Source organism: Lissotriton vulgaris, chromosome 5 (genome assembly GCF_964263255.1).
Source record: "Lissotriton vulgaris chromosome 5, aLisVul1.2, whole genome shotgun sequence".
NCBI classification, from domain to species: Eukaryota; Metazoa; Chordata; class Amphibia; order Caudata; family Salamandridae; genus Lissotriton; species Lissotriton vulgaris.
The window spans coordinates 1,969,226,794-1,969,246,757 of NC_141693.1; the positions used below are offsets into that span (position 1 = coordinate 1,969,226,794).

General features: G+C 46.2%; 1 protein-coding gene across 4 annotated transcripts in view; it reads left to right on the forward strand.

The window, feature by feature from the left end:
* RABEPK (Rab9 effector protein with kelch motifs) overlaps positions 1-12,771 on the forward strand; it is a 60,563-nt gene extending 47,792 nt beyond the window's left edge. For 3 of the 4 annotated variants that reach the window (XM_086920584.1, XM_086920585.1, XM_086920587.1), the window contains one exon: positions 12,371-12,771. In XM_086920584.1, the coding sequence (XP_086776710.1) occupies positions 12,371-12,684 (314 nt within the window). In that variant the 3' untranslated portion in view covers positions 12,685-12,771. The remainder of the gene's footprint in view (positions 1-12,370) is intronic. The other variant, XM_086920586.1, reaches the window with a different exon arrangement.
* Positions 12,772-19,964: the final 7,193 nt, after the last annotated feature.

The window sequence follows — 19,964 nt, forward strand, 5'->3', positions numbered from 1 at the left end:
CTGGTGTAAGATTGTTTCACTGCAGGTGTTAGCTTCCCTCCTTGTTAGCTTTTCTAGAAGCAAACCTGCTTCTAAAGCTGTCCTGTGCAGTACCTCTCTCCAAGCCACAGTGTAAGTAGTGATTCTCCTAAGGAGCAGAGCTTCATCCTGAACATCCCACCAGACACCCGCCGAGCCACAATGTAAGCTGTCGATTCTCACAATGTGCAGGGCTACATCCTGAACGCCCCGTCAGGCACCCTCTAAGCCACAGTGTATGCAGCTTATTCTCATAAGGGACTGGACTGCATGCTGGACGCCCCACAAGGCACCTGCCGAGAAACAGTATAAGCAGTTGATTCTCATAAGGGACAGGACTGCATGCTGGACGCGACACCAGGCACCCACCGAGCCACAGTATAAGCAGCTGATTCTCATAAGGGGCAGGGCTGCATGCTGAACGCCCCACCAGGCACCCGCCGAGCCACCGTGCAAGCAGCTGATTCTCATAAGGGACAGGACTGCCTGCTGAACGCCCCACCAGGCACCCGCCAAGCCGCAGTGTAAGCATCTTATTCTCATAAGGGGCAGGGTTGCATGCTGGAAACGACACCAGGCACCCGCCGAGCCACAGTATAAGCAGCTGATTCTCATAAGGGGCAGGGCTGCATGCTGAACCCCCCACGAGGCACCCGCCGAGCCACCGTAAAAGCAGCTAATTCTCATAAGGGACAGGACTGCCTGCTGAACGCCCCACCAGGCACCCGCCGAGCCGCAGTGTAAGCAGCTTATTCTCATAAGGGGCAGGATTGCATGCTGGACACGACACCAGGCACCGGCCGAGCCACAGTGTAAGCAGTTGATTCTCATAAGGGGCAGGGCTGCATGCTGGATGCCCCACCAGACACCCTCTGAGCCACCATGTAAGCAGCTGGTTCTCATAAGGGGCAGAGCTGCATGCTGAACGCCCCACCAGGCAACCGCCGAGCCGCAGTATAAGCAGCTGATTCTCATAAGGGGCAAGGCTGCATGCTGAACGCCCCACCAGGCAACCGCCGAGCCGTGGTATAAGCAGCTGATTCTCATAAGGGGCAGGACTGCATGCTGGACACGACACCAGGCACCCGCCGAGCCGCAGTGTAAGCAGTTGGCTCTCATAAGGGGCAGGGCTGGAGGCTGAACGCCCCACCAGGCACCCGCCAAGCCACAGTATAAGCAGCTGATTCTCATAAGGGACAGAACTGCCTGCTGAACGCCCCACCAGGCACCGCCAAGCCGCAATGTAAGCAGCTTATTCTCATAAGGGGCAGGGCTGCATGCTGGACACGACACCAGGACCCGCCGAGCCACAGTATAAGCAGCTGATTCTCATAAGGGGCAGGGCTGCATGCTGAACGCCCCAACAGGCACCCGCCGAGCCACAGTATAAGCAGCTAATTCTCATAAGGGACAGGACTGCCTGCTGAACGCCACACCAGGCACCCGCCGAGCCGAAGTGTAAGCAGCTTATTCTCATAAGGGGCAGATTGCATGCTGGACACGACACCAGGCACCCACCGAGCCACAGTGTAAGCAGTTGATTCTCATAAGGGGCAGGGCTGCATGCTGGATGCCCCACCAGACACCCTCAGAGTCACCATGTAAGCAGCTGGTTCTCATAAGGGGCAGGGATGCATGCTGATCGCCCCACCAGGCACCCACCGAGCCACAGTGTAAGCAGTTGGCTCTCATAAGGGGCAGGGCTGGAGGCTGAACGCCCCACCAGGCACCTGCTGAGCCACAGTGTAAGCAGTTGATTCTCATAAGGGGCAGGGCTGCATGCTGAACGCCCCACCAGGCACCTGCCGAGCCGCAGTGCAAGCAGCTTATTCTCATAAGGGGCAGGCCTGCATGCTGAACGCCCCACCAGGCACCCTCCGAACCACCGTGCAAGCAGCTGATTCTCATAAGAGGCAGGGCTGCATGCTGAACGCCCCACCCGGCACCCTCCGAGCCACCGTGCAAGCAGCTGATTCTCTTTAAGGGGCAGGGCTGCATGCTGGATGCCCCATCAGGAACCCTCCGAGCCATAGTGTAAACAGCTGATTCCCATAAGGGACAGTGCTGCATGCTGAATTCCCCAACCAGGACACTGCAGATGTATACGCCTGCCTCTTGTTAGCTGCTCTGTGTGTGATGTAGCACACATAGCTGGGTCCTGTTTACAGATGCTGCCCTTCATGCACTTGTGTAGTAGTAATGCTTGGTGATCATCTTTTCACTATAAAAAAAGCCTGAATGATTGGTGCTGTCAACCAGCAAAGTAGGCCTAGAATGCATGTTGTAATGCAGGTGCAGACCTCTGTTGCTCATGCAGAACATGTGCAACACAGACGTCAGCAGTGCAAGCTTCATACAACACACAGAATAGATCACACATGAGCCTCTCCAGTGCAAGCTTCCCTCTTACTTCCCTCTCTCACGCACTCACTGTCATTCTCACTTTCTCATGCTCAGTGCTCTTAAATGGGCAGGCGGTCTCTGGTACTAAGCACCTGCACTTCTTAAATTTGAAAGGGAGAGTACCTGCACTTCTCAGCAGGGTTGGAAATAACTTTATTGGGAGAGGGTGAGCGCTTTTCAAGAGCAAACAGGTACTCTGGACAGTGAGCACCAGTACTACTACATTTTGTTTAAAGCACTGCTGATACATCCTTTCTAAATAGAACATAGTGGAAATCACTGCGATCTTAGTAGCCCCTGGTGGCAGTGTGGAGCCGAGATGGTGACTGTAAGACTAGGAGGGACCATCTTGACTGGTGCTGCAGAGGGCGGCTACTGCACATGAAGGGGGCAGGGCATAGGCAGTCAGTATTGGTGCTTTGGAAGGTGGGGCAGAGGCTGGAGATATAAAGATGTCACTGGAAGTGAGGCACTTACGAGGCAGTAACAGGCCAGGTCTCTCTCTTTTGTGAGTCACATCAGAAGCTGCTGCAGCCACAGTTCTCTGAGTCCGCTTTTGAAATGAAACTGTCCACCAATCCGGGTGCCACGGATCAGTGGGGTATTATTCTGGGTCAGTGGTGGTCACTGAGCTTCAGGCAGAAGGTGCCACCCATTAAAGATGCAGTATTTGTTTTTAGATGCTGGATACCAGTGCAGAATGGACTCAGGCGGAGAGCAGGCCAAAGGCAGGGGATGAAGCCCCATGAGTGTTGGAGGGGCAGAGGTGCCACTGTATGGTGCCAGAAGTGGTGCTTCCTGTGCAGCCTCGCAGTCTGTATCTGCTGAAAGCAATTCACTGTGCTATACTGCTGCAACACAATACTTTAAGGACAATCTCGAAAGATTGGCACAGGTTTTGGAAAAGGACAGGTCAGGAAGGTAGGGCAGAAGAGTGCAGCGCTTTGGCTCGCCTCCATGCCTAGGACGCTCTTTGTCACACACAACTACAACATGCATACATAAACTGTAATAATGTGTGAGCCACAAAGGGTTTTCTGTAACATGGCCGCTGTAGCATATTGTTGGTATACGCACTAGGACCCTTATTGTTCCGGGGAAGACTCTGAACAGGATCTACGTCATATGTGTGGAGGTGTTAGGGTGTGGTTAACGTTGAGTATGAGATAATGTGAAGTTATGCTGAAGAATAAAGGGGTATTTGACTTCAGCTCGCATGTGGCGTAATTAATCTGCATTCTCCAGGGTTGGTGTAGACACTACATCTCACGATGAGAGTGGGATACGTGCCCTAAAGAAAATAAGGCTGTACTCCCTTAGAGTTTGCAATAGTAGGGCAAACTGCTCGTGCGTGCCACGTGTGTCTCGATGCAATGCAGTCTGCGACTGGTACATGTGCAATCAAAGCCCTGCTCCAGCCCATACATGGCCAAAGAAGAAAGTGAAAGCCCTGTAGAGGAGCTCATTCAAAATGCCCACCAAAACCCCTGCAAAGCGGTCAATGGAGACACTGTTCTACACCTTGAATACGGAACAGTTACTCAAAGCAGAAAGATAATGGCAGCGACAAACAGGTATGAGAAACAGAGAATTTACCCACTGTCAAAGACAAGTGAAACATTCTACGACTTTAGATCGAGCATGGTGACCCAAATTTAAGTGCAAGGGCTTTTGCTTGCAGAAGTTGCAGGGGCTGCTGGGTACAGTGAAAGCCGATTTAACAGCACGTGCCCTCAACGGCAGAAAAAGGGAGTACAAAGTACAATGCGGCTGTGTTCTTGAAACCAGCACCCCCCTTCGACACTTCTAAGAAGCAGAATGTTGGTGCCAGGTAGGCTGCTTGGTTTGAAACATTCGATGTCTTACTTAGAAGCACTAGAAGAAGAAGATAAAATATTTGAAAAACCTTACAGGCAATGGAGTGAAAGAAGTGCTAAGGAAAGCTTCATAGACTGATGCAAAATCATCCTGTGGGTGGGGTGGGCGGAAATAGAAGCTAGGAGGTTTTAATAGTTTGTCAATTGTGAGATTTATTAAAGAAAAGCAGGATGGTTGGGATGCTTCTTCTGACGGTTTTTTAGGGTTCTTGGGATGGTGCACGCAGAGCCTTCTTCTTTCTTCAGGTAGCTTGGTTTGTCCAGTGTCTGCCGACCCCCAGGATGCTTGAAGAAAGAGATAAAGAGGACGGTAACTACTCTATTTTTAGGCTATGTGGATTAAGCTGGCACCCTTTCACCACACCTGGTGCAATAACGTGGGGTCCCAAAAGGTAAGGAAGGCTCCCTGAATATCTGAACTCCCTTTTGAATGGAGACAACTGTAGATATTTATGTCAGGTTCTTGTGGCCTCGGTTTCCTAAGTCGTGTGAGGTCGAGTGAGGGTCTTGGGAAGGAGTGCTCAGGGAATTATGCAGACTGAGCTAAACGGGAACAGTGTGAGGAACTCTATGTACAGTGCCCCTGTTTTACCCTTCCTCCCTCCTCCCACGACGTCCCTCCCGCTTCACTGCACTCCCCAGCTGTGCCCCGTATGCAGAGTCACTCACCGTCCAAGCCTTAACTCTCCTGAGGTACGGCGGCGGTTACGCCCTCCTGTGGGGAGGCGGGATCCACCAGTCTTCGGACCACTCCTCGGCGTCTCCGACTTCTTCAGTGGGCTCCTCCGTTGCGGTGTCTTGCGTCTCCTCCGGCTCGGTCTTCTCAGGTCCGCGCTGCTCCTCTCGGCGTCTTCTTCCGAACTCGATGACGTCGCCTCGCTGTACGCCTGGTTCCTCCTTTTCTCCTCGCCACTCAGGCCATGATTGGTTCTTCCTGTAGGTATCGCCTTCTGCTTCCTGTAACAGAGAGGACCCGGACCAAGAGTTACCCGGGTTATTGCCTGGTGGATCTCTGGCCCATGTGATTCCCTCCGTGTGTACAGGTAAAGGGTCCATCATCACGGAGTCCCCTCCGTGTCCCCTCTGACATCTACCAAAAAGGAAAAGAAGCGTTGGAGGCTGAATTTCACCTATGAAAGATATATCTTCAAACGAGCACTTTGGTGAAACAATGACTTGATACACTCATTAAACTTTGCCAGTTCTGTGATTTCACCATCGAAGAAGCCGTGCACCTCAGAGCCATTGATGGCTACCTTTCATATTTGTTTAGAAGGCGCATGTTGAGAGAATCTCACAGCTTAGAGAAAATGCTAATTCCATTGATAGAGCTGAACAAGCAGACCGGCAAGCTGCTGACATGGAAGCAGAAACAGCCCATAATGAATCAGCCCTGTCCGTGAAAAGCAAGCACAAGCAAAAACAAGATGCACCTAAGTCGAAATCTTTAAAGAAATCAAAATTATGCTTCTGATATGGATATTTGTTGCCCCGTGAAAGTGAAGGTCTAACCATCGTGCAGGTCTGCAAAAGTTGTGGAAAAAAGAATAATTTCATAACTGTGTGTCGAGCTAAAGAAAATCAAGTGCCTCATGATGGAAAGAAATGATGGACGTGATAATTTTCAGAAGCACTCTCACAACGCCACAAAACGCAATATCAGCTACGACTAATGGAAACCAGGTGAAATCAATTGTCATCAATCTCATGCGTACAAAGGCTCTTCAACGTCACTATCAAGTGTGCCAGAGAAGAAAATGGGTGTGCGCTGATGATGTCTGACAAAGGAAGGCGTGCACATGTGGGGTTGGCTGCCTGTAAAGAAGATTGCAGCTCAAAGAAAACTCGCCAAACAAAGCGATAAACTTCATTTGGACATTGTCCCAAAATCACATTGAAAGTGAACAATCACCCAATAACTTTTATCATAGACAGTATTTCGTCAAGTAATATCATATCCGTGCAAAAGTTCAATGACTTATCTCCTCTTCTTCGCCACACTCCACCAGGCATGAAGGTGTATGGCCGCTTCTGAGCCCCTGCAAAGCCAAGAGTCGTTCACAACGACACTGCAACACAAAAAGACATCGGTGCAAGCCACTATTCATTTCTACAAAAGACTTTGTCAAGCACCTGTTTGCTCAGTTTTGTCACTACTGCTGACATGAGGTTAATATCCCTCAACTACAACCTGTGCTCAGTCTGAGATCACAAGCCAATTTCCATTGTTTAGTGGTATGGAAAAACTATAGAAAATTAAAGTACAGCTGCATATCCATGAAGACATTCACCTTGTTGCACAGTGACTCAGTAGAGTTGCTTTCCATTTATTGAAAGCTGTAGGGAAACAGATGGAAGCGCTTTTAAAGCATAATAATTCCTATTTGTAAAGCGCGACCATATCACCCCCTTAAGGGTTTCAAGGCGCTGGGGGCAGTCCGGGAGATTAAGTGAGCTATTGCCCAGTATCACATGATGCTGAGCTGAGCTGCTGCCGGCGCCAAGGATCGAACCGTGATCCCCGCGCGCCGGAGTCAGCCGCTTGGGCCGCTGCACCATACCTCTCCCTAGCATGACATTATTGAACGTTCCACAGTCCCCACGCCATGGGTAACGCCCATAGTAGTAGTACCAAAAGGGGACAGTAGTGGAGCAGTGCACATCTGCGTTAATATGCGCCAGGCAAACAAAGCCATCAAGCGAGAGATACACCCTAGTCCACACATAGTGGACATGATCATGCAATTGAACGGACCCAATGTGTTTTCCCGTTTCGACCTGAATGAAGGATACCATCAACTTGAACTGGAGGAGAACTGCAGGTACATTACTGCTTTTTCAACTCATGTTGGTTTGTTCAAATATAAGAGACAGAATTTTAGAGTATCCTCGGCTGTTGAGATATTTCAGGATGTTATTCACCAAGTTATCCAACCTGTTACACATGCTTTCACTTTCAGTGATGACATCGTGGTTGTTGGTAGAACACAAGAAGAACATGATAAAGCCCTTAACCAAGTGTGCCAGTGACTTGTTGTTGCTGGTCTCACTCTTAATGCTGCAAAATGCGAGGTCCACAAAACCAAACTTTTTTGGGCACATATTCTCTCATGTGAGAATGACTCGAGAGTCAAACAAGATGCAAGCACTATCATCCACTTGCCATTCCCAGATGTTACAGTGCTACGATCCTTTCTAGGTATGGCCAGTTATTGCTCAAGATACATTCACAACTTTGCTACTGTGAGGGTCCCATTAAGAGACTTGACAAAGCAAAATGTACCATTGCAGTGGTCTCCAGAATGCTACAGGAATTTCAGAGACATTAATAATGTGTTTGAAAATGCAACTGAAATGGCCTACCTCGACCCTAAGTTACATATTGAAATAACAGTTGATGCAAGCCCAGTAGATCATGGGGTGATCCTTGCTGAACCCAATAGCCATCTGAATACTCTGAGACACATTATGGCCTGTGCCAATCGAAGCCTGAAGAAGGAGAATCTGGCTGTGGTGTGGGCCTGCAAACATTTTCATGTATTCCTCTATGGAAAACAACTCAGTTTCATCACAGATCAACAGATCGCCAGACGTTACTTACAATTTCTGGGAACCTGGAGGCTAATATACCCCCTTGCATCGAGAGGTGGGGGTTAAGACTGCAAGAGTACCACTATGAAACTGTACACAAACCAGGGATGGATCAAAACCCAGCAGATTTCTTTTCATAAGTGCCGCTACATCGTCACAGTTCGACATGCAAAAAAGCTGGAGCATATCTCAATTATATTGTGAGATCCAGCTCATTAGCGGCTCTACGGTGGAAGAAATCATTGCTGTCACCAATGCTGATAAAGACATGATCAACGTTAACTTATTCTACGCAGTCATTGAGAAGTATCCAGCCTCTTGCCGATGATGCTGAATTCCAAAAGTTAAAAAATTTGGAGAATGAGTTTGCTGTCATTCAAGAAGACATAATACTGAGAGGCTTGAGAATCGTCCTACCTAAAAGCTTAAGATCGCTGGGTCATCGAAGTGGCCCATGAATGACACCATGGTATTGTAGCCACCAAAAAGTCCTACAAGATCGAATGTGATTCCCTCAACTAGATGAGCAAGTTGAGAAGGAGCTGAAAATGTGCCACATTTGCAATTGCTTATCTCCTAAGGTAACCAAATACCCACTGACAATCTCTAATATTCCTGCTCATCTGGAAGAGAGTTGCAGCTGACTTCTTTGGACCTTTAGGAAATGGACACGATCTCATGGTAGTCTTTGATGAATATTCACATTTTCTTTTGGTGGAAAACCTATCTTCGACACTTCATGAAAAGCTCGGAGAGCGACTTGATGACATCTTTATAACAAGGGCATTTTTAAAATCCTCAAATATGACAGTGGCCCTCCATTTAACAGCAAATAGTTCAAAGAGTTTTGTGTCCAACTCAATGTCAAACACCAAAAGAGTACGCCTTTCTGGCCCCAAGACAGTGGTGTAGTTGAACGATTCATGGATAGCCTCAAGATAGTCATCCAACGAGTGTCCATGAAAGAATTTGATCTGAACCAAGCCAATTGTCAGACTGTCCAACCTATCGATCAACTCCTTACTCCACAACTGCGCTACGAGGCCTCCGGGTGGATATGCGCTATATAAGTGCAATTTTTCATTTCATTTCACAACTGGTGAGAGCCCAGCACCTTGCTATTTGGGAAAGTGATCAGAACAAAACCTCAGTGACCCTCGGATCGATCAGTGAATACTGGCCAAGTTTGCAACACCAATGCAATTTGGAAAAAAGAAGATGAAAACCTATGCGGATCAGCGTCATCGTGCTCATGAGGCAGTCTTTGACAAAGGAGACTGTTGGACCTGGGTTTACCAGTCCACATAGGATAGCATGACACAGAGTAGGTAAGACTGAACTCAGAGGCACATTGTGTTACACTTGCATCACACCTCGTTCAGTAACTCAGCGCCCATCCACTAAAAAGAAGGACTCTACACCATGTTTAGAAAAGTAGAAAAACGTTATATCTTCCTAGTTAGTTTTTGGTTTTTCTCTTAGTTGCAAACTGTGTCACATTTACACTTTTGTCATAGCATAAATTCACTTGTTTATTTATTTTATTTTTTATTTAATTTCTTGTAGAGCGCTAACAATCATCCCAAAGGGATATCACGGCGCTGTGATTACTAAAGTGCGAATGCAGTGGGCATAGTTTAGTGGATTAGTCAAAGTGAGGTAAAAGGAAGGTTTTTAGTTGTTTCCTAAATACCAAGTGGCATTCTGTGAGTTGGAGGGCCATGGGCAGTTCGTTCCACTTGATTGCAGCGATGTGGGAAAAGGCTCGCTCACCCATCCTGGCTCTCTTTACCCGGGGGATTCTTGCCCGTGCCGAGAATTGTGAGCTGAGGTTCCTGGTGGGAGCGTAGAACTGAATCCTGTTTCTAAGGATGAGAGGGCCTGTCTTGTGTTTGCAGGTGTAAACGTTCCCCAGTTTTATAGAATCTTGGTTCTTTGATAAATGTTGCTTAATCAGACTTCTGTAGGATAGCAGAAAAGTTACAATCAATTTACTATCCCCCCTCCCTCCTCTGAAAGAGAAACAGGCACTAAGCAATTCTATTATGTTCTGTCACCAATTAAGCCTCTACCATCAGTATTCACGAGTTTTCCACACAGTTATAGGTCCATTTCCAGGTAAATAGTCGTTTAAATTCCTCGGGTAATCAACCCCTCCAGGACACTAACTCAGGTGGACCGTTGTTTTCAGTCATTTGATGAAGCCCCGATGTATTCAACAGTTCTCATTCCATAGGCACTTCCCTGTCGCTTAACTCTCCTCTCTCGCAGTACTGTATGGAAAGTAATAGGTTCAAACAATTCCCCCACCCTTCCTGTCAGGGTCTGACAGCAGGGTTTACTATCTCCAGAGGCGGCAATGAGGGCCCCCAAAGTACCTCCTCGGTCTTACCGAGAGACTGCGGCGTTGATTCTAGGTCCGCTTCTCCGCTTGCACTTCCGACCCTTCAGTCGGACTCCAGCCCTCACGCTGCTCCCGACCTCGATTTCCGCCCTTCTCTCGCATGTCAGAGAGGGTGGGTGTCGCCCGCAGTCCGGCCTCCTCAGCTTCGCGCCCTCTTCTTCCGGCGCTCTCCTGACAGGGCGTACGCTCTCTAGCAACGTCACCTCAGTGAACCAAACACTCGGCTGACTTGACCTGGGCCCCCTACCTCTCTACCTCTAGATCTCCTCGGCGAGGAGAGGGGGGCCGTGGACACCGCTGATCTGCAGCAGGAGCACCGTTCAGCGGCGAGAACCCAGTGGCCCAGTCGCCTTACGGTAGGGTTAATTTTCTTTCCTCAAATTACAAAGTCCTGGGCCAGTGGCGGGGATTTCACTAACTCCCCCCCCCCCCCCCCCCTCTCCTTCCTACTTGGTCCACTGGGTAATTAGAGTGTGGCCAAAAAGGGGAACTTATCAGTGACTAGACCTCCTCTCTATGGACAGCAGCAAAGTGGCTGGGTACTCAAGCCGGGGTTGTAGCCATATCCTGTGTCAACCCTGCTACCTTCAATCCATCACTCCTCCCGGGTCAGCGGTCGCTCACCTGTCATGCTCAATACAGGTTTTATTCTCAAGCGATCGATGAGAGAGAAGGAAAAGAAACGAGACAGTCTCTCCCAGATCGGAGGTTTCCCAGAGGTATTCCCAGAGCAACGATTAACTGCTCCTCACAGTGGGGTCACTGACGCTGTTCCCAGGGCACCACAAAGGTTATGTGCAATAAAGTCAAACAGCTGTTGGTGGGGCTCAGTCAATAGCTAGGGGGTGACATCCTCAGTACAGAAAGCCGGCCCGGGGGACGATCTAGCCTCTATCAGTGTGCTTTTCTCCCTTTTCTATCGCCTCCCTCCGCACCGGGTTCTCTCTAGACTCTGCCTGGTCACTACAAAATGGCCGCCCTGGTTCTGGCCTTTTATAGGCTGGGCTCTGGCTACCAGAACCAGCTGGAAGGTTCTAGAACTTCCCCATAGTTTCCTATGGCCCCAAATCCTGAGGTAAAAAATTATGGCAGTTATCAGCCACCATTTTGTGTTTCTGCATTCACCACCTCCACCAAGAGCATTAAGGCCTCAAAAATTCATAGGGACAAAGCAGCACCTAACCCCCAGGACAACACTAAAAAGTCCAGTGGACATAAAAAATAGAAAACTTTGGAGGCAAAAAGGGAACAAAATAAATAAATAATAGGAGGGACCACCCAAAGGGCCGACAGGTCTAACAGAGACTGAGTATTGGGTAAACAGAAATGAAGACGGAAAACAGACTCTTTTTGCCGCTGAGCCTCTACAGGTTGTGGCATGCAAGGGACATATTATTACAGCTCATTGTCCTGGACAATCCATCACTTGCGAAACGCCACATTTCAAACACTTACCACAACACTTTTGGAGTCCTGAAACCATGGGTGAGCCAGCACTACTACCAGGCCTGGCTCAAACACCGAGGCATATGTCACCATTGTGCGATCAGGGTGCACCTGGGGCAAACTCTGAACAGGAGCTACATCATATGCGGGGGGTGCATGGGTGTGGTTAATGTTGAGTGTGAGATAATGCGTACTGTGTGATTGTATGCTGAAGAATAAAGAGGTGTTTGACTACAGCTCCTGTGTGGCCTAATTCATCTGCATGCTCCTGGGCTGAGGAAGATGCTACAGCAGCTTCTGCTTCAAGTGCCTTGATGAAGCTGAGCGCATTGAAGCGGGGCCAACTCCTCCAAAGAAAACAAGTAACAGCAGTTTTGAAAGCCCCTAATCCTGTTGGTAATGCTGACGATCAGGATGGTGGGTGCTCATCACTTTAGGCTTTCCCTTTACTAACTTTGATCTTTCAGTCTTCAGAAACAGTGCCATTTAGAAGGGCATCAAACAGGTTATGTGGAATGTGAATAGTTATGAAATCTTACCTTTCGAGATCCTTTAACGTTTTGTTCAGTTTATTCCTGTGAACATGCAGGTCACTGAAAAATACGTTTTTTTTTCTTTTCCCCAATTGCAGAGGATCAGTCCTGGACCCTATTAAAGTTTGACTCCCCATTGCCACGTGGGAGGTTAGACCACTCAATGTGCATCATTCCGTGGAGAGTCCGTACAGATCCTGCAGTGTTATCTACGCATGCAACAGGGGACCACGATAAAGGCGAAGACGAGGGCTGCAAAACAGTCTACGTGAAAGATGGCGGTGACAACCAAAATGAAGAAGGCCCTGGACACAAGGAAGCACGATCTGTACAGCTGTGCCTCATATTTGGTGGCATGAACACTGAAGGAGAACTTTATAGCGATTGTTGTGTCGCTTTGTTGGAGCAATAAATATCAGTATTTCTGTAAATAAATTACATTTTGTTTAATGAAATATCAATATATTGAAAGAATATTTTATCCTTAAGGTTTTAAAGTAAAAATGTTGTAATATGCTGAATGTCTTACTCCTGCTAGTTACATTAGGTTTTTTTATGATCTCTCTTTTGAATGTAATTGTTGCGGTGACTGTGGAGGGATTTCTTCTGACTTTAGAGTTCAGGAAAAAAGAATGTGGTAATACATGCAGAACAGTGGGTGGAAATACCTCTGTTGGAATAGCCCCAAGTTATTGGGCCACACCAGGGAGATTCCCCGAGCGCCAGATAGAAATGATGACCTTTACAGAGAAAAGGAAAACTGATGCGTCTCTCACTTCTTTCCTATTGAGTTAAGCTCAAGGAGAGGTGTGGCTCACTGGTTAGAGGAGGCAGACCTGGAAGCAGATGTCAGCCCGGGACCAGGGTTCAATTCCCCGCCTCGGCGGGTCTTCGGCTCAAAAATTCCACGGACTCGACAATTCTCGCTCCGGTGCCTACTCGATTCACGGGTTCACACTCTGCGACTCTGGGCAATAGCTTGCTTAATCTCCACAAAGGCCCCTCGCTGCGGAATGCCTGGCTTTCACCTTGTGGATACCCTGCCGGGGTTATCTCACAGGGGAATACCAGGATGGGTTCCCTAAGCAAGCGCTTAGATACCGGGTCGGTGATTTGCGCTATATAAGTACATGTACATTTACATTTACATTTACCTGAGTGGTGGGAGTAGTGGCCCGTCTGCAGACTGTTGAAGGGTTTTTGGCAGAAGCTTTTGGGGTCCCCCCAAAGGGTTTGGGGTCCCGTTGAAAGGTTGGGGTGCCCCTCACCGCTGGGGCTATAGGGGACTGTGTTAAGCCCCTGGGCAGGAGTCAGATGAAACCAGTCAGAGAATCTCTTCTCTGTAGGAGGTGTTTAAAGCCCCGCCCAGTATCCAGAAATCAGTATGGATACTACTCTATGTGATTATTTATTTGACGCTATTCTTCTGCAAAACATGTGCATTCTAGTTATTGAAATAATATAAAAAGTAAAAAATTAAAAAGGAGGACATACACCCACCTAGTACCCCTGACCGGAAGGGCGGCATAGTCAGTGAGATTATTTTTATGTTATAACAAAACAAGTCAAAACCCCAATTCAACTTCCCTCCTACCCTCCGCCCCAACCGATCAGTATGTTCTATTGAAAGATCCTGCTATAGCTATACATTTGCAAGCGTATTCCTGGACTTTCATCCCAATCCCACAAAGAAGTAAGTTGTGACAGTGCTCACTTGTGCAACATTGTGGGGTGGTGTAATGTGTGTTACTCTGAGATATCTAGGGTAGGTAAGCTCCCTGTATTCAGAGTAAAGTAACCCAACAGTGATTGTAAATAACATAGCGAGGGTTAGATCAGCCCCAGTCACGGTTTGTGACAGACCCTTTCCAGACAGTCTAAATATCTATGACCCTGATTTAGAGCTCGCAAATGTGTTACTCCATCACGAATGCTGAAATATAAATCCCATAGGATATAATGGGATTAGTATTTTGGCAGACGAGATATCGGTCACCTTTGTGACGAGTAACCCGTCCGCCGAGATCTAAATCAGTTACCATTAGCTGTCTTACAACATAATTGTACAGCCTGTTATGATATGCCAAGCCATGTAAAGCCTCCCTGCATACCTCAGCGTGGCCTTATGCCTGAGGAGGAACTCCATGTTTTAGCATCCCACCAGCAACTGGTCTGTGTGTCTAACTCCTCCCCCTCGCAGGTATTTTACATACATTTCCTATGTACGGTGCTCTATGGAATGAAGAGGTGTGGCCAGTTTGTTACATAGGATAGTGAGCAGTGCTCCTTAGAATAGAAGTGCATCCCAGAATGGACATTTTTCCTTCTCTGGCTTGTTAACACGAGTCTTAAAAAATGGTAATCAAGCACACATTTTATGAGCATTACTGCTTAAGTAAAAAACCCTGCTTTCAGGACCCTTTACTTGCATCATGCACTGTAATACACTAACAATAACCATGTTCGCATACAACCAGACCTATATTGTGTGCACCATTAAAAATACATATAGAAGCCTTGCAAAAGTGTTACATTTGCTGCTGTTGAACAAATATTTCCACGTTTTGCCCAAATGATTTGCACTCCATTACCATTAGTCTTTTGCTGGTCGTATCTTAGTGCAGTAATGCTGCATTATGTTAATGTTAGTGAGATGTATTGAGCGCGCAAATACCGAGGGGTGTCTTGGCGCTATGAACGCAGTAAGCCCAGCCAGGTATCTAATTCTGGAATAGTGAACACCGCAGAAATGTGTGGCTCTCGGATTACAACATATTTCTCTTGTGTCCACAGAACAATAAATGAAACTGACAGTACCACATGTTAAGATTGAAACGTCCTTTGCATTTAGATAGACCTGCACCCCTGCCCTAAGTGTAATGATGTCTCGTTCCCTAATGCTATGACATTGCAGTCTTTTAGGACCAATAGGGGCGCCCAAAGCACTAAACTCATATTGGTGAAACGCTACTGTCTTTTCCAGGAGTTAAGCAGCATGAGTGTGGTGGTGGCAGCCTACTGTGTAGTAATCAGTAGGGATGAGCAGGTCCCTTTTGCCTACGTCACTGGAGTGAGGCCTACAGGCTCACTCGTTTAAAGTTCCGCTGCTGTGTGCAGGAGAGCGTTGCAGTGAGCGAGGTCCAGTAGTGGAATTCTGGCAAGTGGTTCCTCATAGCGAGGTGTGTGGAAATGGCTGCTGTATCACTCGGGTTGTTTCCCATGTATGGGGATAAGTCACTGACCCTCTCATGCCAAAAGAGGCCTGCCGTGAAGTGAGCTGTGATCGTTGCTACACCGAACCGGTCATCGCCCATGGTCATTGTTATGTCGGTAATCCCTTTTGCCAGGTGGGGCCACCGTGAAGATTACTGCCATGCTGATCTGGCCATACCAGTGTGCGGTTTCAAGTTGGCTACCCTGTATGCCAGGTGGGGCCACTGTGAAGATTGCTACTATGCTGATAGTGAGGGCATGTATGTCTCTAAGGGCATGTATGTGCGCCACATGGCATTTTGCAAAATGCACAAAAGTGCATTTTTCAAAGAAATCGCAAGTTACCACCAACTTCAAGTTGGTGGTAATTTGCGATTCCTTGAGGCCAAATCATAATTTTTCTGAGCTTCCTACATTGCATTTAAGGAATCAAGTCAAGTTAAGTCAAGGAATCACAATTTGCGATTCCTTAAATGCAATCGCAAAATAGATCATTGCCAATTTTGCAATTTTCTAATTTGCGATGCCCTTTTGGATGATACATCCCAAAACGCCTTTTCCCGTTCGCAAACGGGCCGATTCTGAGAATCCTCCCGTTTGCGAACAGAAAAAGGGCTTGATACATATGCCCCTAAGAGGCAAGTCAGTTGTCTCATCAAACCCTCTGGGTGACCTGGGTTGTTGTTATACATAGGCAACATTATAGTTTATTAAATCAAACGAGATGTTTTTGTACAGTGCATATCCTGAACACGTATAGTTCAAGGTGCTCTTACATGTGAAGTGACGAAAAAGGAGTCAAAGTGAACTAAAACAATTGCCTAGGATGGCACAATTTGGTCAAGTCGGGAAGCTAGGATTGATTGTAGGTTTTTTGCTATCACATTGTGCAATTCTATTTCATTCCAGTTCAATGGTGAAGTTACTTCTGTTTTTTACACTTGACTGTCCTGAGTAATGACAACAAGAAAAGAAGGCTGGTAGAAGGATAGCGATTCAAATACGGCTTAACACAGTATTTTCAAATCTATGACTCTGCTACAGACTAGGGGATTAATTTATAGGGCAGTATATAATGAAACCCACAAAATAACTCCATAACTCACTGACCACACCATGCACATGCTTTGCTTCCACTAAGTCCACTTGACCCCACACCCTATTGGGATCAATGCAGCCCTTGGGCACACCACAGATCATAATTTGTGGCCCCTGGGAAAATGTTTGCGAAAACCCATGCTCCTGATGGAGCAAAATGGAACTCTCCTCACTGACAGCAATATACTAATTGACCAAAATGCGCACAACACGCAACTGTACATGAATCTCTCCCCCCTGATAATGAATGCCTCTAGAACTGTTTCTTATCTATGCTGAAATCCCAGGAACTCCCTGAAACCCCACCACAACTGAATTCCTCCTATTTGTAAACAAGAACAAACAACTATTCCAAATATGGTTCAACGTCAAGAACCAACTATCGATCAATACACATAATCCAGGTTCAACCTCAATACTGACTTCACCTTCAAGGATTACATTGCCAAGAAATCCAACGACAGGCTAGTACCCACTTGCAGAAATTGACTTCAAACCAGCCCTCGCAGTCTTGCATCAGGATAGCGGCAATGTCCTGATCCATGGCCTCCTAGACACCGCACTGGTTTCCCTGAAATATGTCCAACTAGCTGCAGCATTCATCATAAAGGCCTGCAGAAATTCAACCAAGACACCCTCATTTTGATGAATCCCGACTCACTCCCTTTACCAGCTCGCACTATCTTCAAGACCAGCTCTATTATCTACAAATCATTCTCAAGCCGCATCCCTTTATATACAACTAACAAGCTCAGCATCTTCAGTGGCTCTCAACACAACCGCTGATGTAGGGACACCACCAGACTGGAAATCAAGAAACAAAACAAAATGAAAAAGGCACCAGTGATGCTCCTCCTGGATTTGGAACAACATGCCTGGTCCTATCAGGACTGCCCTAATATGCTCAGTGCTGTGGAAAGTCTCCTTCCCTTCACTTGCACAGCAACCTCTCTTCCCACCTTCTGGAAAAGTTCACTTGTTCTAGCATTATGTGCACATGCTTTAGGGCATGCACACATACACCTATACATACATCTGTGTTAGCCCTTCAATCAGATGACTGGTGATATAATGGCATTTTACTTTGGGGCTGCTTTGAAGGTTGCGGGACAGTGTTAGTACCGTTTCCAGGGTACCCTGCCTGCCAAATTTAGAGAGGTCTGTTGGCCCAGCAGACATCACTTGCATTTACAGGAACCGCCATCACTGCGGTTTGTGTAAATGTATTGAAAATGTGCAGTACAGCTACGTCAATATGACGCACTTCACACTTTTATTTTTTTATTTTCAAAAACAAAATCCCAAAGCGGGATTTAGCTTTTGTTTTTGAAGAAAAAAAAAACAATGACTCCCCTCGCCATGAGAGTTTTCTCCCATGGCGAGGGGTGGCATTGAAAAGTATTTTGCTTATCACCATGTTTTTTGGGTGGCAGTTTGTCAAAATAAAAACTGTCCATGAGTCCATCCACTCTAAACCAGATGGGCAGCATATATATATATATTTCCAGACTGACAGACCTTCACAATGTAGACGGCGGCGACTAACCCTTTTCCGCTGCCTATATAGCCCTCTGATAGCACATCAGAGGTTTGGATATATATATGGACAAAAACTCTCCAGAAACTAGAAAACCGACGATATGGCTGCAACCTACAAAAGGTTTTAAAAAATGCACCACATGCCGGGCGTGCAAATTTGGTTGTAACAAGTCTTCATATGAGACCCCTTTCAATACATCCCCAATACCCATCAAGGGGAGTTTTAATTGTAAAACGGACTTCGCTGTCTACATCCTGACATGCACCTGTGGCTTGAATTATGTGGGAATCACCAAGCTACAGGTGCATGTCAGGATCCTACAACATCTGAGGGCCATCCTTCACAACGATGCTGCCTACCCTGTGGCCAGGCATTTTGCCAAATGTCACAACAAAGATATCAACTGTCTTTCTTATTTTGTCATCGCCGCAGTTTCTAAATCCAAACGCGGGGGCAACAGAGAGAGAAAATTAAGACAGTTGGAAACAAAATTTATACTTTAGCTAGACAGCAAATGGCCTAGGGGTCTTAATAATTCGGAAGATATGTACACATATCTCTAAGAAATTGTGCCTTTTTAAACATCTATATATGATGATTTCTTTTGCCAATGTAAAATCCATAAGATCTTTGTTATGACTGTATATTGCACAACATTATGCTATTTCTGTACCTAGCAGTTAGCCCAATTACACAATGTCACATTCTCTCTGCCATGACCGTTCCCATGACTCTCTCCTGTTCTTCTAATGGTCTATACTAGCTTTTTACATGCACAACATATATTATGTGATTTCATTCCAGATGTAATAGGTACACTGGCAAATTTTAATTCTAATTGAACTAATGAATTATGTGAAATTATATGTTTGCGCGTTTATAGGAATGTATAGCTATAGAAAATAATCTCATAATTGACCTGTTTATGTTATCTTTTATCACATGTTGAACACCTCACACTAATTTTCTTTTTTGCACCATTAAGCACAAGTAACACTACTTTATGCAGAAACTCTTCGGAACTTTGCACAGTTTTACGGGAATCACATTATTTGAACCCCGAATACATAATCATAAGGCATTATTTACGTAAGGCACAAGTTAGTTGGCCAACGCAGTATTATCTTGAGGCTGGTCAAATGACCCATAGTGGGTTTTTTATTGGAAACAGTCAGTCAGTCAATTATCTTTATTTGATTATTAAAAATCATAAAAGAACGAGCATAGTTACATAACAGCATTTCATCAGAGCACACGTTGTTACAAAGTTAAAAACAAACAATCATTATTTTAAAAACACTAAAATCACAATGAATCATACAAAGATATTAAAAATGATAAAAAGATAAAAGAAGAGGGGCTTGTTAAAACACACAACATATGAGTAACTGAGATATAGAGGAGAATCATTATTCAGGGATAGGGTGCCTAAATCTTATGCGGTGCTTGTTTAAACGTGCTCCTGCAACTAAGAAACTAGCAACAGAAAAAGCTACTTTTACATTAGGGAGGAGTTGCAAGAACAACAAGGCTGGTTTTACCTGAATAAAGCTTTGATTACGTAAGATTGGAAGCAGGTATCTTTTTCTAATCTCATTATAATGTCCGCAAAACATGATAAAGTGCATCGTGTCCTGTGTGGAAAAATGGTCAGAATCACATGGTTCAGCATCATCGGGTCTATTCCAGATTCTAAAATTGCCCAGGACAAAGTGAATCAAATCAAAACGAAATCTCGTTAGGAGGAAACGATGATAAGAATTAGTTACCAGGAAAATATATGGTTCCATTCCTGGAACAGATGACAACATACAGTGTTTCCTCACCATGGTTTTTTTTAG